A 16,716-nucleotide genomic window follows, 5' to 3' on the forward strand; every position below is an offset into this window, starting at 1 on the left:
ATATAATTTGAATGAAACAACTGATGAGGATGAAGATGAAGCTTTTGTGTAGGTACAATGAAAGGTGACCTGGCCTTCGTTGAGTATGGATTCTATTATAGGGAAATGGAAGTTAAAATACAGAGTTTGAACCAGAATACCAGGTATTAGTTCTGCTTCTCCAGAAATGACAGCTTTGAGTTAAGATCATAACTCTTCCCAAATCAGAATTAAGACATTTTCAAATCCCATGTCAAATGTGAGTTAAAAGGTATGTGAATTTTTTGCTTCCTCTCCTTAAGCAAATCTGATATCACAGATTCTTTGATTAGCTAATTTATTTTTACTGTGGATGTTTGGAATAGGTAGATTTATCACCATTACAATCTCAGGAGCTATTTAATTCATATTTAAATTCAGTAGAATATTTGATTTTGATAAATGGTAAATAATAAAAACATTTATCTCCCCTTGCAAAAAAGTTCATATGTTTGAGGAGTTGAAATACCTCCTGATAAGGGCCCTGGAGATAGTAGTGTTGTCTGTTAGTTCTCCATTTCTGGCTTTTCTGGTGTCGCACTGTTTACAGCATCTCCCTTGGTGCAAAACTTAACTCAGTTTTCATGTTTCTGGTCTTTAGTTGCTCTCAGAGAATTATTAGATGTGTTAGCCAGAGCTCTCCAGAGAAACAGAACCAGTAAGATATATATAAATAGGTAGAAAGAGATTTATTGTGAGGGATTGGCTCACACAAATATGGAGCCTAAGAAGTCCCACCAGGAGCACTGAAGTCTGAGGGCAGGAGAAGATGAATGTCCCAGCTTGAGCCATAGAACAGTTCACCTTTTCTGCCTTTTTGTTCTATTTGGGGCTCAATGGATTCGATGATGCCCACTCACATTGGTGAAGGCAATGTTTTTTATTCATTCTACAGATTCACATGCTAATTCCTTCACCTTCACAGACACACCCAGGAATAATGTTTTAGCAGCTATTTAGGGATCCCTTAAACAAGTTAAGTTGATACAAGATTAAACCATCACATAAGATATGACATTTAAAATTTGAGAATTCTATTTTTCTGCCACAGATTAATCTGAATATTCCCTTATCTTCCCTAAATAAGTCAAGAAAATAAAATTATTTCCTCCTACCACTTAAATCCAATTCTTCTTGATTGGTTCTAATACAAATAGAGTAAGAAGTTTTAATCATTTGTGATGGTAGATTTTCTGTCCTGTTTAAATGCTGGATATCCCCATCTGTGGTCTTCTTTGAGAAAAGAATGCCAGTAACTTTACATTTAAAACTATTTTATTACTATGTGTATTCTCTTTGGTTTTCATTACTTCATTTAAGCGACAGGGCCCAGACCAAATAGTACCATAAGAAGAAAGGATGTGTTTGTCTCTTATTATTGCATGTTTGCCTTCTGTTTATACATACTAATATTTGAGTTATTTTTCTTTAAGAGATCAAGGTTCTGGGTTTTTTACTGTAAATGTTGGGGTGTCTCTCAATTCCTTAAAAATCCATTTTAAATAGTTCTCTAATTCAGTTGCCTCTGCCTTACTTAGGTTCCTGAGTGATAAGACGTGGTTGATATACCAACCAGTTGAATATCCCCAACTTTTTATTCTGAATCAAGTAATAAGATCTTCTTTCTGAATGTCAACCTGGCTCTTTTGGTGCCTCCAAGCTGAAGCCTTCTAAGTCAAAGGTGCATCCAACCTAAGTCTTCCTAATCTGTTGGAAGATAAGAGAGTGGTATATGAGGGACATAGAGTGTTGAACATGTTTTAGACTCATTGTGTGTAAGAATGGGCATAGTGAATGTCAGTATCATGCTTGTTTAAATCCATTCCTGTAATGAATATTTATTTTCTACTTAACAATACATGAAACAACTGTATAGATGTTATAGAAACATTAGTTGAAATTCCTTTTCATCATTTTCCAAAGTATATTTTGAGGAATACTAGTGTTACAGGATGTTAGTAATAAATAAATGGAAGATTCTCTGACTAAATCAGTGTGGGAGTAATAGTTATAGAACTTTCTTTAATATTCTAATGTGCTTTTTTAAATTTATTTTTTATTTTTTTAAATTTTATTATGTTATGTTAGTCACCATACAATACATCATTAATTTTTGATGTGGTGATACCACGTTCCATTGTTTTCATATAACACCCAGTGCTCCATGCGGTACATGCCCTCCTTAATACCCATCACCCGGCTAAGCAATCCTTCTAATGTGCTTTATAAACCTTCAAGATGGTGAAAACGCATGCAACATTATTTGACCATTAAATACTTTTTCCCTGTTGGGCATCTAAGACTCTAATTGTTAGTGCATCACCTGTTTAGGAAATAATCCATCCTATGCCTGGGAGGGATGTTGTAAGCAATGAACGTCAGTTCTCTTATTTTCCAGGCTTTCTAAACTGGTGCCCAGGGAGGCAAAGGGCCTTGCTCAAGAATCCATGGATTCTTAGTTACAAAGTGGGAACAAGAACTCGGGATGCCTTTACATCTTATGCTAGTACTTTGAAATCTTGTGTTTACTGTCTTTCCAACTATGTATTACCCTTTTATACCCTCGATAATTGAAAGAATTGTACACAGAATCCTATATGAATGAAGTGAATGGATTTGGTAACACCTCCAGAAGCTAAATGACAGGGGGATGGGAGGGATGGGGTGGCTGGGTGATAGACATTGGGGAGGGTATGTGCTATGGTGAGCGCTGTGAATTGTGCAAGACTGTTGAATCACAGATCTGTACTTCTGAAACAAATAATGCAATATATGTTAAGGAAAAAAAAGAAGAAGAAGATAGCAGGAGGGGAAGAATGAAGGGGAGTAAGTTGGAGGGGGAGACGAACCATGAGAGACGATGGACTCTGAAAAACAAACAGGGTTCTAGAGGGGAGGGGGGTGGGGGGATGGGTTAGCCTGGTGATGAGTATTAAAGAGGGCACATTCTGCATGGATCACTGGGTGTTATGCGCAAACAATGAATCATGGAACACTACATCAAAAAAAAACCAAATGACATAAAAATTCCTTTTTTGTACAATCGATCTTCTGGAACACCTAGCCCATCAGTTTGCACGTGTGAGGACCTTGGGAAATAATTTCTAAATACTGATAGATTCTTCTAATCATAGATTTTGGGTGCAGAATATTGGACCATTTAATGGTAAAACAAAGGGAAACCATCTTTTAAAGACCTTTATAAAAGGACAAAAATAAAGAAAAACCATACTGCCATATCACAGTTATTGAGATTTTGAAAAATCCAAGTACCCCGATAGCAATAACAAATTCCAAATAAAAGCTCCAACAATGACTTCATTACTGAAGAATAAAAATTTTATTAAATCCCAAATCCAATGAGCTGTTGAACTATTTCAGATGATATTTATAGTACAGTTTTACGTATTCCTCTTAACCTTGTAGGACTTCTATTCATATCCAGGTTTATGAAATATTTTTGGTCTTCAATTATAAATTCACATTTTAGGAAAATTATGTAGCCATGTGACAAGAGTTTGCAAGCTGGAGTATGGGTTCAGAAGTTTGTTGTGACTCTACAATGGCTCGTGCCAGTTTCTCAGGATTCCTTTAGAAGGCTTTCAGCAGGTGGGCTGACAACAGGTGGGCTGGCAGCAGTAGCAGCAGCAGGCTGGGCGGCAGCAAGATTGTCCACAGTAGGATGGGCGGCAGCAGGGGGCCTGGGCATGGTGCAGCTGGCAGCAGGTTGGGGGCGTACAGCTCACCACACAGCAGGGGGGCAGGCAGGTGTCCTCCACACGGCAGTCAGGGCGGCACCACCTGACTCGGCAGCTCACAGCTCCGCAGCCACCCTCCTGGCCACCACCAGTGCCACAGCTGGTCCCACCGCAGCTGGGCTGGCAGCAGGTTGGCTGGCAGCAGCTGGTCTGGCAGCTGGGCTGGCAGCAGCTAGGCTGGCAGCAGGTTGGCTGGCAGCAGCTGGTCTGGCAACAGCTGGGCTGGCAGCAGCTGGAGCCACAGTTCCCACTGGTGGAGCAGGTGGGAAATCCACAGAAACTAGTGGAGCAGCAGGCCATGGTCAGGAGCTGGGTTGAGAGTTGGGTTGCTTGGTGGACTTTCTGAGTTAGAGCTGCTTGTTCCACTTGGGCCTTTTATAGGTCTTGGCTGGTTCCTGTGTTTGTGATGGGCAGCATTTTTATCTTGTTACTCTTTAAACAAGCTTTCCCAGAGTCCTTTGATTGTTCAAATATCGAATTATTTTAAATGCATCCCCAGATTGGTTTTTCCTTATTGCTCAGCTAATACTCACTGAATGTTTTTGTCCTTGATAGAAATAGTTGTTGTTTCATTTCCAAATAATGCTGTAATTTCTCCTCAAGTCTCAGCTTCCATTCTGCATTTACGATCACATCACCTGACAAAGTGACTCTCACTCATAAGATGATGTGATTTTAGGGTCATATTCACCAAACTCAAGTCTCCAGAAAAAAATTACTAACAATTGACTGTCTTTTATGTAAGACTGTGTTTATATTCTTTTGATTACAATCAGCCAGATAGAAACTCTGATAAACTTCACATTCATAGAAATTCATAGATATTTCCAGAAATTGAATCTCTCCAATTTCCATGATCTCTCCTGAACTTCACACATTGACTTGAGAAAATATCACTCAGGAAGACCTGTTGAACATAAACTGTTCCATCCCAATTTACTGTGGATATTTTATTAGCATGAATTTAAAAGAAGGACTAAAATTTGTAGTCAGTAATTAGGAAAATATCACACAAAATTTTAAGTGTAATTTATATTTTTCTATGAAAGATAAAAATCACTGCTATGTGAGTTATCTAGACAGTATTTCTTAAAGGTGAGATTTATTTTCAGTTTATCATTTTATGTAACTACACCATGTGTCCTGTGAAATGATACTAGACCAAAGAGCATGACAATTGAATTTATGAAGGGGAATCAATAAAAGAAAAAGCAGGAGTTAGGAGATACTTTTTCCTGGATTACAATGTATATAAGGCAGTGTAGGAAATGAATGATCAAATATCATTCAATAGGTATAAGAGCAAAGAGATTAAATATACCTTATACTTAAGGTATAAGTGTAAAGGGATTGATGTGGTATGGACCACTTTTGATTTCCCCTCATTATCAGTCGATGTTAGAATACTGTTGAATCTAGGAATGGCTATAATTTGGAGAGGTAAGTGATTTGCTCCATTTACAGAGTACACAGCCAGAAAGCTGTATATAAATTTCAGTGAAATAAATTTGAAACAATTTTGGTGGTTGTCAAAAGAAAGAATGTGTTGTCAAAAGAAGAATGTGAATCTCAGGAACAAACTGAGGGTTGCTGGAGTGGTCGGGGGTGGGAGGGATGGGGTGGCTGGGTGATAGACATTGGGGAGGGTATGTGCTACGGTGAGCGCTGTGAATTGTGCAAGACTGTCGAATCACAGATCTGTACTTCTGAAACAAATAACGCAACATATTTTAAGAAAAAAGAAAAAGAAGAAGATAGCAGGAGGGGAAGAATGAAGGGGAGTAAGTCAGAGGGGGAGACGAACCAGGGGAGATGATGGACTCTGAAAAACAAACTGAGGTTTCTAGAGGGGAGGGGGGTGGGGGGATGGGTTAGCCTGGTGATGGGTATTAAAGAGGGCACATTCTGCACGGAGCACTGGGTGTTATGAACAAACAATGAATCATGGAACACTACACCAAAACAAATTATGTAATATATGGTGATTAACATAACAATAAAAAAAGAAGAATGTGTAGAGTTACATGGGGGGAAATAAAAAAAAAAGTGGTAACCAAAAGAGCATATTATTGCTACTTGTGGTAGGTTTATTCTTTCCTTCCAATCTTGAATAGAAGCACATAGTTAGCTTTTTATGAAGTATTGGTTTGTGCAGCGATAGAATTACATTAGAATGTGATTCATGCTACTGTCAAGAAAGATGTTCATGTCATATGATAACCATGACTATAGGTATGAGGTTGAAAAGTGGTTGAAGGAATCATCAAATATCAGAGATCAAAAAATTAATAAATCACCTTGTCCAAACATTTGATTGTAGTTATAGAAACTGACATCATTAAAAAAAAAGAAACTGACATCATTGTTTTTATAAGTAGTAAATCATCATATATTATGCACAGAGCACTAAAGTTTTGGGCAGAAAGCAAGATTCAATCTGTCTGTCTCATATCTTGCTCTAGTGTGCAAATCATTGTAGTACTGATAGGAGGGATGAATCAAGGAAAAGAGGCAAATATACTTCCATCCATCCTCACAGTTTTAAGTTGGAACACTGATGTTGTGGTACAGACTGCTTTTAATTTCCTCTTGGCATCAGTTGATGTTAGAATACTACTGAGTCCAGGACTGGCTGCACTTTGGAGAGGTTAGTGACTTGCTTTATTCACACAGCACACAGCCAGAAAAGCAGGGTATAAAACTTCTGTCTCCCCCTCCTACATCAATTCATTTTATTTTATCCATGCTGTTTTCCAGGATCAATTAATTATTAAAACGCTTTGCTTCCTATTAAAAAATGCTTTATAATAGCTCAAGAATAGAAATATTAGTGAACAGAAATGCTGTGGACACACAGTAAATAAGCATGAATATGTTTAGATTCTTTCAAGTGTCTTCTGACCAGAAGAGTTTTCTCTAGAGCTGCAATAACACATTTAATTCTTAATTGTTTCTTATTTCCCACATTCATATTAGGTAACATACCTTCTGGGTTTCTATGTCTGCCATACCCTTTGTGTCTTCTTTATTCCATGGCTATCATCTTAGGTCAGTTCTTATTGTGTATCACTTGGATGAGTACAATGGCCTCTTGATTTGTTTCTGTATAGCCATTTTATGTCTAGCCTTTGGCCTTCTTTTTTGATAAGCAGCTACCATAAGAATCATCCTGATGCCCAATGCCTGTCCTCTATTCACTTTCCCCAAGGCTTTCAACAGCTCGTTAGTATTTATTGCATTAAGGGCATACTCCTTTGGTTAGTATTCAAAGCACACACATTTTTCAAATTTATCTTCCATTATTATTCTACATATGTCCAGTGTTCCCAGCCAAACTATCCTCTGAACAATCCCTCTCTCTATACCTTTGTGCATACTATTACCAGTGTTGAGAATGCCATCTTCCCTTAGATCTGCATGCCGAAATCTTAACCCATTTAAAATGCTAGCTCCCTTTTCAGTCTTCCTCCCCGATCAATAGTGATTTCTCTGTCGACACCAAAATGTGTTGTGCTTTTTTTCATTTCTTAATTTTTAGTTGTGTTGTTATGACTTTCATTTATCTCCCTAGAAGTTTCTTAAAGAGGGGCACATTTTTAACTCAATTTTAATTTCTCTTGTATACCATCTAGCCTTGATTTGCAGATGGTAGGCAATCAATACATTTTGTTTTATTTAAATTTAATGGAAAAAATTAGAATAAGTAAAACCAAATGTGTATTTGCTAGGCCAAAGAAGAGAAGTTTATTAGAAAACAAGCATGCCACAAGACCTAAGATCTCCAGTGGGAAGAAGGGAGTTGATACTATTACAGACTTGAGAACAGCCCAAGTCTTAATAGATGAGCCTGGATTTCCATTCATCCTCTGGTTGACTTGGGTCTTGATGGTTCAGGGCAGGAGGTTTGTTAGGTAGAGATGGGAGTTTGACTTTTTCAGAACGTTGATTGCTTGTTCTAGATAGTCGGTGTACTTCTCAGCAGCAGGGGGAGGTCCTGCAGGTGGTGCGGCAGGGGGCAGGCTGGCAGCAGGGGGGACGGCAGCAGGGCGCCTGCACAGAGATGGGCTGGCAGCAGGTGGAGGCCCAGCAGCAGGGGCGGCAGACCACGGCCGTGCAGGACGTGGGGCAGCAGCTGATGGGGCGGCAGCAGCCCTCCTGCAGGCAGCAGGGGTCACAGCAGACAGGGCGGCGGCAGGGCTCACAGATGGGGCGCGTGCAGCGGCAGGTGCAGGTCACGGGGCGGCACACCGTGGTCTGGCAGGACACGGGGCGGCAGCAGCAGGGGTCACGGCAGCAGCAGGGCTGGCAGCAGCCTCCCCCACAGCCCGGGGAGGAGCAGGTGGAGCCGCAGCAGGAGCCGGTCATGGTGATGTCTGGGGTTGGTTTGGGTTGGACTGGTGAGAGGATTTGGGTGTTGTCAGGTGTGAATGTCTTTGTAGGGCTCTGGGACCTTTATATACCCTGGCCAGCTGCTGCTGACCGCCCCCCCCAACCATTTATCTTTTGGCCAATTAAGTAGAATTTTGTTTTGACTAATGATTGCATTGCTTGTGATATACTCATGATCTCATTAAAGAACTCTTGTTGCATTCCTAAATATGGATATATTCATGCTGTTCATCACCAAATCTAAGCACTCACAGTCATTTGAGATGATAGCAGCTCTTGATGTTTATTTTGGGTAGATAGCACCTGATGAATCTTGGGGAAAATGGTCCTAAAGGAACTGCAAATTTTAAAAGAAATTAAACATATAGGGGTTCCTAGATCAGTGACTGGATCCTGTACTTGACCCCCAGGACCTGCCCTGGGAAACCTGCATGTGAATCAAACAGGTATTAGACATATCCTTGGGTGTGGACTCCTTGGAACTTTATTGACATATCACTTGATACAGTGGAATGCATGTACCTTGAATAAGACTGCAGCTCAGATAACTTGTATGGGAAAGCTAAAAGGTTATTTTTGTAAACCAGGTAAGTATTGGGATAAAATATCCACAGCTTTTCCCCTTTCTTTTCTCTAGCTCAAGTTTGAGCAACTATGGTCCTTCTGACCACAGAATGTTGATATTTAGCTCTGAGACATGACATTTTTTATATTTGCCTTTCTTGTGTGTGTGATAAAGAATTGTGTAACGGGAAATTTTTTTCTTAATATACTTGACGTGGGCACTATGACTAGGTGACAAGATGGGGGTTTTTCAACCAGCACTGCAGACATAGACAATACATTGATCAGAGGAGGTATGTAGGAGGCTGCACAGCCATTCTGTGATGACACTGCTTCTTAGGGAAGGGTTGTCAGAGGCTCTTGGAGATTTGCATGGGGGAAGAAATCTCATTACTTTTCAACTTTTCCCTTCTTATTATTTACCAGATAGGATTTGGGGGGGGGTCACTTTAGGATCATTCCCATCCTTCAAAAGAATGTGCCTCAAGCCCCAGGAGTTAAAGCTCCCCAAATCCCCATGGAATTTTAAACATAATTTCAAAACTTAAAAGGAATGTAAACTGACTGAACATATAGTCATAATTGGGGAAACAGAAGAGGGAGGAATGAAGCATGGTCTCATCAGTGAAGACCTTTGACTCTCTCACATTTCATGTTCTTTCTCTTGTCTATGGACACACATGATTTTTTTCAAAGCAGTAACCAGAGCCGAGATTAAAAACTTGTGTATTCTGCTCTTTTTTGTTTTTTCTTTTTCCCAGCTTTATTGAGAAAAAAGTGATATATAAAATTGTGTAAGCTTAAAGTGTACATTGTGATGATTTGATGCATGTGGATATTGCAAAATGCTTACCATTATAAAGTTAGTCAACACATCCTTCACCCTACCCTACATAATTATCATTTTGTTATTGTTTTTATGGTGAGGAGATTAAAGCTTTACTCTCATAACAACTTTCAAATGTACAATATGGTATTGTTAACTGTGGTCACCATGCTGTACATTAGATCCATGGTATTCATCTTATAACTGAAAATTTGTATCATTTGACCAAAATCTCCCCATTTCTCCTACCCTCACCCCCTGACAACCACCTTTCCGCTCTCTGTTTCTATGAATTCGATGTTTTTGATTCCACATGTAAGTGAGATCATACATTATTTGCCTTTCTCTGACTTACTGCACTTAGCATAATGCCCTCAAGGTCCATCCATGTTGTTACAAGTGGTGAGGTTTCATTCTTTTTTATGGTTCAGTAATACTTCATTATGTATTTATAAAACACAGTTATTCCAAGACTTCTCTTGGAATATACACACACGGCATATATATATATGAGTAATATATATATGACGTGTGTGTGTATTCATATATGTCATTTTCTTTATGCATTCATCTATCATAGTTTAGATTGCTTCAGTGCCTTGGCTCTTGTGAATAATGCTGTAATGAACGTGGGAGTACAGATACCTCTTTGAGATTGTAACTGTCTCCTTCAGATATATACCCAGAAGTGGGATTGCCTGGGTCATATGGTAGTTCTAGTTTTAATTTTTTGAGGAGTCTCCATACCATTTTCCACAGTAGTTGTACCAGACTATATTCTCACCAACAGTGCACCAAGGAAGGTTCCCTTTTCTCCACATCCTCACTAGCATTTATTATATCTTATCTTGTTATACTAGTCATTCTAACAGGTGTGAGGTGATATCTCATTGTGGTTTTGATTTGCATTTCCCTGATAATTACTGATATTGGACACCTTGTTGGTCTCTGTCTTCTTTGGAAAAACGTCTATTCAGGTCCCCTGGCCCTTTTTCTTTTCCTTTTTTTTTTTCATTACGTTCAGTTAGCCAACATATAGTTTTTGATGTAGTGTTCAATGATTCATTAGTTTGTTTATAACACCCAGTGCTCATCACAACATGTGCCTTCCTTAATACCCATCACTGGGCTAACCCATCCCCCCACCTACGTCCCCTCTGAAATCCTCAGTTTTTTCCCCTGGAGTCCAGAATCTCTCATGGTTCGTCTCCCCCTCTGATTTCTCCCCTCTTCATTTTTCCCTTCCTTCCCCTCTGGTCCTCCATGTTATTCCTTATGTTCCACACATGAGTGAAACCACATGATAATTATCTTTCTCTGCCTGACTTATTTCACTTAGCATAATCCCCCTCCAGTTCCATCCATGTCAATGCAAATGGTGGGTATTCATCCTTTCTCATGGCTGAGTAATCTGCCCATTTTTCAAATTTTTTTGTTTGTTTTGCTTTTTGTTTTTGCTATTGAGTTGCAGGAGTTCCTTATATATTCCAGATATTAACCCCTTATCAGATATGTTTGGTTTGCAAAAGTTTTCTCCCATTTGGTAGGTTACCTTTTCATTTTGTGCGTTGTTTTTTTTGCTATGCAGAAGCTTTTTAGTTTGATGTAGTCCCACTTACTGATTTTTGCTTTTGTTGCTTGTGCTTAGCTCTTTTCAAGGCACATTGTCTCATAATTTTTCATGTTGTTGGGGGTTTTCATGATGATCACATTTTATGCAAAGGGGGCCTCTTTGGAAGATACATAAAACCTTAAGTTAACAAGACTAATTAATCTAAATACTTTTGATCCAAAATCATTCCAAAGACATTTTTTTCCCCTTTGTAAAGATCCACAAAGAGAGTCCATGAGTCTCTCAGTAAGCAGTTCTAGTATTACTCAGTCTAAGATGCTCATCCCTAACCCATATTTAAACTTCATCTCCAGGGACACCTGGGTGGCTCAGTAGGTTAAGCGTCTGCTTTCGGCTCAGGTCATGATCCCAGGGTCCTGGGATTGAGTCCCGCATCGGGCTCCTTGCTCAGCAGGGGGCCTGCTTCTCCCTCTGCCTGCCACTCCCCCTGCTTGTGCTCTCTCTCTCTCTGACAAATAAATAAATTAAAAACAAAACAAAACAAAAACTTCATCTCCAGGCAGAGAAAATATGGGTCATACTTCAGTAATTTATGCCACAGAACTCTGTGATTTGACATTGGTGGCAAGCCACATGGCATTTTTTAATGCCACTTATCCTAAAACTAGATAACCTTCACTGAAAACTTGGCCACTTACTGGCTGTGTGTGCTTGGGCCATGAGGGCTAATGATAGGACACACCCAGGTTGTTGTGACATTAAATAAGCTATTATTTGTCAAGCACTAAGAACAGTGCCTGGCACTTAGCAACTGTTTTGTGTTTATTAAATAAATAAATAAATATATATGTGTATATATATTTTTTATGTGGCATTTCATCTTTTGTCAGCTTTATTGAGGCATAATTGACAAAATATATTTTTAAAAAGTCATTTTCTGTGGATGCCTTATAAACTCTAAATTTTGAATTTATAATAAAGATGAACATATTTGATATGACAAATGGCCAGCTTTTTGCTAGGTTACCACAGAATATATAGTAAATAAGATTATCCATTGGAGAGTTTCATTAATAGCATGAAATAAAATAAAAATGCCTGGAAGGAAGATATAGAGCCCCATTTTTTTAACACCAATTTCTGGAAAGGGGAGTTAGGTTATTGTTGTAGAACCTACAAGAAGAATATGTGGCAGAATTGTGGATAGTGACCTGAACCATACTGAGAACTCCACAGTCCATGCAACACAGAGTGAGGTCTTAGAAAAACGTCTGTTAAAAAAAGCCTTAAAACTGATTTAGACAGATTCCTGGTGGTGATGGGCAGCATATTTTGTATTACTAATGCTAGGTCTTTATTTAATGCTAACATTCAACAATGACATCATGAACAAATTTTAACATGGAAAATATTGTCTTGTGTTCTTAATTCTCAATAGTCTATTCAAATGGACAAAAATAATTATACTTGTTTTTTGAAACTGCCAACAATTTTTAAAAAATTTCTTATTTGGGACGTATCAAATTGCCACCTAATTTTATGCAATTGAGATGATCCCTGAAGAGTTAAAATACAAATCAGTGTTTAATAATTTAATCAGAGTTTAAAGCTATCAGAAAGTCCACCATATATAGCATAGTGGTATTCTCTCTATATAATAAATAACTTCTTATGAGTACAAAGAGCTGCTAATTATCTGCTTTAAATCCATTTAGACTCTGCTAGGTTTTTAAGAGCAGAGCATAATTATGAGAAAGGTTTAAATATTTTTCCCAAAATAGATACAGGTTTTAGACAGTACATTCCATTAAAGAGAAAATATATGTTCATTTTAAAATAATGTAATTAAGAAAAATATAAAGAAGAAACTGAATATTATCCCCAATTACTCTTAGATTTTGTTGCATAATGTTTTAGATAATTTTTAGGCATAAACATGCAGAATACATTTTTCCTCACAAAATAGTTGAATATTTTACAGCTTATTTATTTGTAACTTAAATATATGACAAGACAATTGCATCATGTTTCCTAGTAGGTTTATAATCTTCAACTATTTTTAACTACTTATGGCATTTCTTTTATATTTATATTGCTTACATTATGTACTATTTGACTTTTTTTTCTTATTTATACCTCATCTCCCTAAATACATTATAACCTCTTTGAAGCAAGAGCCCTCTTTTTTTTTCTTTAAATTTTTTTTATTGTTAATCACCATACATTACATCATTAGTTTTTGATGTAGTGTTCCATGATTCATTGTTTGTACATAACACCCAGTGCTCCACACGAAACGTGCCCTCTTTAATACCCATCACCAGGCTAACCCATCCCCCCTACCCCCCTCCCCTCTAGAACCCTCAGTTTGTTTTTCAGAGTCCATCGTCTCTCATGGTTCATCTCCCCCTCTGATTTCCCCCCATCATTCTTCCCCTCCTGCTATCGTCTTCTTTTTTTTTTCTTAACATATGTTGCATTATTTGTTTCTGATCTGTGATTCAACAGTCTTGCACAATTCACAGTGCTCACCATAGCACATACCCTCCCCAATGTCTATCACCCAGCCACCCCATCGCTCCCACCTCACCCCCACTCCAGCAACCCTCAGTTTGTTTCCTGAGATTAAGAATTCCTCGTATCAGTGAGGTCATATGATACATGTCTTTCTCTGATTGACTTATTTCACTCAGCATAACACCCTCCAGTTCCATCCACGTCGTTGCAAATGGCAAGATCTCATTCCTTTGGATGGCTGCATAATATTCCATTGTGTATATATACCACTTCTTCTTTATCCATTCATCTCTCGATGGACATCTTGGCTCTTTCCACAGTTTGGCTATTATGTGCACGTACCCCTTTGGATTCCTACATTTGTATCTTTGGGGTAAATGCTCAGTAGTGCAATTGCTGGGTCATATGGTAGCTCTAGTTTCAACTTTTTGAGGAACCTCCATACTGTTTTCCAGAGTGGTTGCACCAGCTTGCATTCCCACCAACAGAGTAGGAGGGTTCCCCTTTCTCCGCATCCCCGCCAACATCTGTCGTTTCCTGACTTGTTAATTTTAGCCATTCTGACGGGTGTGAGGTGGTATCTCATTGAGGTTTTGATTTGGATTTCCCTGATGCCGAGCGATGTTGAGCACTTTTTCATGTGCCTGTTGGCCATTTGGATGTCTTCTTTGGAAAAATGTCTGTTCACGTCTTCTGCCCATTTCTTGATTGGATCATTTCTTCTCTGGGTGTTGAGTTTGACAAGTTCTTTATAGAGTTTGAATACTAGCCCTTTATCTGATATGTCATTTGCAAATATCTTCTCCCATTCTGTCGGTTGTCTTTTGGTTTTGTGGACTGTTTCTTTTGCTGTGCAAAAGCTTTTTATCTTGATGAAGTCCCAATAGTTCATTTTTCCTTTGCTTCCGTTGCCTTTGGCAATGTTTCTAGGAAGAAGTTGCTGCGGCTGAGGTCGAAGAGGTTGTTGCCTGTGTTCTCCTTTAGGATTTTGATGGACTCCTGTCTCACGTTTAGGTCTTTCAACCATTTGGAGTCTACTTTTGTGTGTGGTGTAAGGAAATGGTCCAGTTTCATTCTTCTGCATGTGCCTGTCCAAGTTTCCCAACACCATTTGTTGAAGAGACTGTCTTTGCCAATGGACATTCTTTCCTGCTTTGTCAAAGATTAGTTGACCATAGAGTTGAGGGTCCATTTCTGGGCTCTCAATTCTGTTCCATTGATCTATGTGTCTGTTTTTGTGCCAGTACCATCCTGTCTTGATGATGACAGCTTTGTAATAGAGCTGGAAGTCTGGAATGGTGATGCCGCCAGCTTTGCTTTTCTTTTCAACATTCCTCTTGCTATTCGGGGTCTCTTCTGGTTCCATACAAATTTTAGGATTATTTGTTCCATTTCTTTGAAAAAAGTGGATGGTATTTTGATGGGGATGGCATTGAATGTGTAGATTGCTCTAGGTAGCATTGACATCTTCACAATATTTGTTCTTCCAATCCATGAGCATGGAACGTTTTTCCATTTCTTTCTGTCATCTTCAATTTCTTTCATGAGTATTTTATAGTTTTCCTAGTACAGATCCTTTGCCTCTTTGGTTAGATTTATTCCTAGATATCTTATGGTTTTGGGTGCAGTTGTCAATGGGATCGACTCCTTAGGTTCTCTCTCTTCTGTCTTGTTGGTGGTGTATAGGAATGCCACTGATTTCTGTGCATTGATTTTGTATCCTGCCACTTTACTGAATTCCTGTATGAGTTCTAGCAGTTTTGGGGTGGAGTCTTTGGGTTTTCCACATAAAGTATCATATCATCTGCAAAGAGTGAGAGTTTGACTTCTCTTTGCTGATTTGGATGCCTTTGATTTCTTTTTGTTGTCTGATTCCTGTGGCTAGGACTTCTAGTACTATGTTGAATAGTAGTGGTGATAGTGGACATCCCTGCCACGTTCCTGACCTCAGGGGGAAAGCTCTCAGTTTTTCCCCATTGAGAATGATATTTGCTGTAGGTTTTTTCATAGATGGCTTTTATGATATTGAGGTATGTACCCTCTATCCCTCTACTCTGAAGAGTTTTGATCAAGAAAGAATGCTGTACTTTGTCAAATGCTTTTTCTGCCTCTATTGAGAGGATCATATGATTCTTGTTCTTTCTTTTGTTAATGTATTGTATCACAAGAGCCCTCTTATTTGTTCATATTTCCTCAGGGTGGTCAACTCAGTGTCTTACTCATAGTAATAGTAGATGTTCAACAAACAATGTGTAGACTGACAGTGATTAATTTGCTTAGAAAATGCCATTATTGCCCAATTCCTGAGCACAAGGATTGGCAGCCCTTGAGAACCAGTGTCAATTCAGTACCTACAAGAGTTGACACTGTGAATAACATTCAAAATTACTACCAGATCTATAACACATAGAAAGGAATTAGCCAAAGCCACAGTTATTCTTGGCCACTAAAGACCAAAGAGTTCCTCTGGGCAGAAGAACATGTCTCCTACCATACTGAGAGGAAGTATTTGACTTAAGGGCTTAATGTCAGGGGGCTTACGGTCTCCTGGGTCTTTTCTGAACATCAGTGATTTTAATTATATTAGTAAGAAACTTATTTAATCTTTCATTACTCATTGCTCTTCAGCTTCACAAACGTGTTTGGCCAGATGTTGCCTAAGGTTCTTTCCACCTCTAACATACGGGATTTTCTAAGCTATGCTAACAGGTGTCAGGTCAGTGAATGAGCCCTCATCCCAGGGATGTAAGTATCAGCCTAGATGCAGCCTCCTTACTGGCTGTTGTTAAAGGACATTTCTCAGATGTTTGAGACGTCTGGATTGTTAGCACATCTGACTCTGTATGTGTGATGAAGATTTAGCCGTGCCCACCTTTCTCACTTGGTTACTGTGCCTTATAAATTCCCCTTACAAGAATAATAAGGAAACTACCCAGACTTAGGGTATTTTAGAGAACAGTTGGAGAGGATTTTTCTGCATCTTGCTTTGAATGTCTCCCGACAAAACAGACAGAACCTGCTGAAAGAAAGTATCACAAAGACCATGATTTCTATGTTGGAAATACTAAGTT

At 38.8% G+C, this 16,716-nt stretch overlaps 2 protein-coding genes across 2 annotated transcripts; both read right to left on the reverse strand.

The window, feature by feature from the left end:
- Positions 1–3,620: 3,620 nt before the first annotated feature.
- LOC113908088 (keratin-associated protein 9-3-like) lies at positions 3,621–4,076 on the reverse strand. The gene has a single exon (XM_027568054.1). It carries the CDS (start codon positions 4,074–4,076, stop codon positions 3,621–3,623), a length of 456 nt encoding a protein of 151 aa, XP_027423855.1.
- A 3,675-nt stretch (positions 4,077–7,751) lies between these two features.
- On the reverse strand, positions 7,752–8,141 carry LOC118356387 (keratin-associated protein 2-3). The gene has a single exon (XM_035724695.1). The coding sequence runs from the start codon at positions 8,139–8,141 to the stop codon at positions 7,752–7,754; it is 390 nt and encodes a 129-aa protein (XP_035580588.1).
- Between the last annotated feature and the right edge of the window lie 8,575 nt (positions 8,142–16,716).

This window comes from Zalophus californianus, chromosome 16 (assembly GCF_009762305.2).
Source record: "Zalophus californianus isolate mZalCal1 chromosome 16, mZalCal1.pri.v2, whole genome shotgun sequence".
NCBI classification, from domain to species: Eukaryota; Metazoa; Chordata; class Mammalia; order Carnivora; family Otariidae; genus Zalophus; species Zalophus californianus.

What these genes read in the sequence shown, in the direction of transcription:
- LOC113908088 (XM_027568054.1), bottom strand. Translation starts at nt 4,076, where the DNA reads ATGGCCTGCTGCTCCACTAGTTTCTGTGGATTTCCCACCTGCTCCACC.
- LOC118356387 (XM_035724695.1), bottom strand. Translation starts at nt 8,141, where the DNA reads ATGACCGGCTCCTGCTGCGGCTCCACCTGCTCCTCCCCGGGCTGTGGG.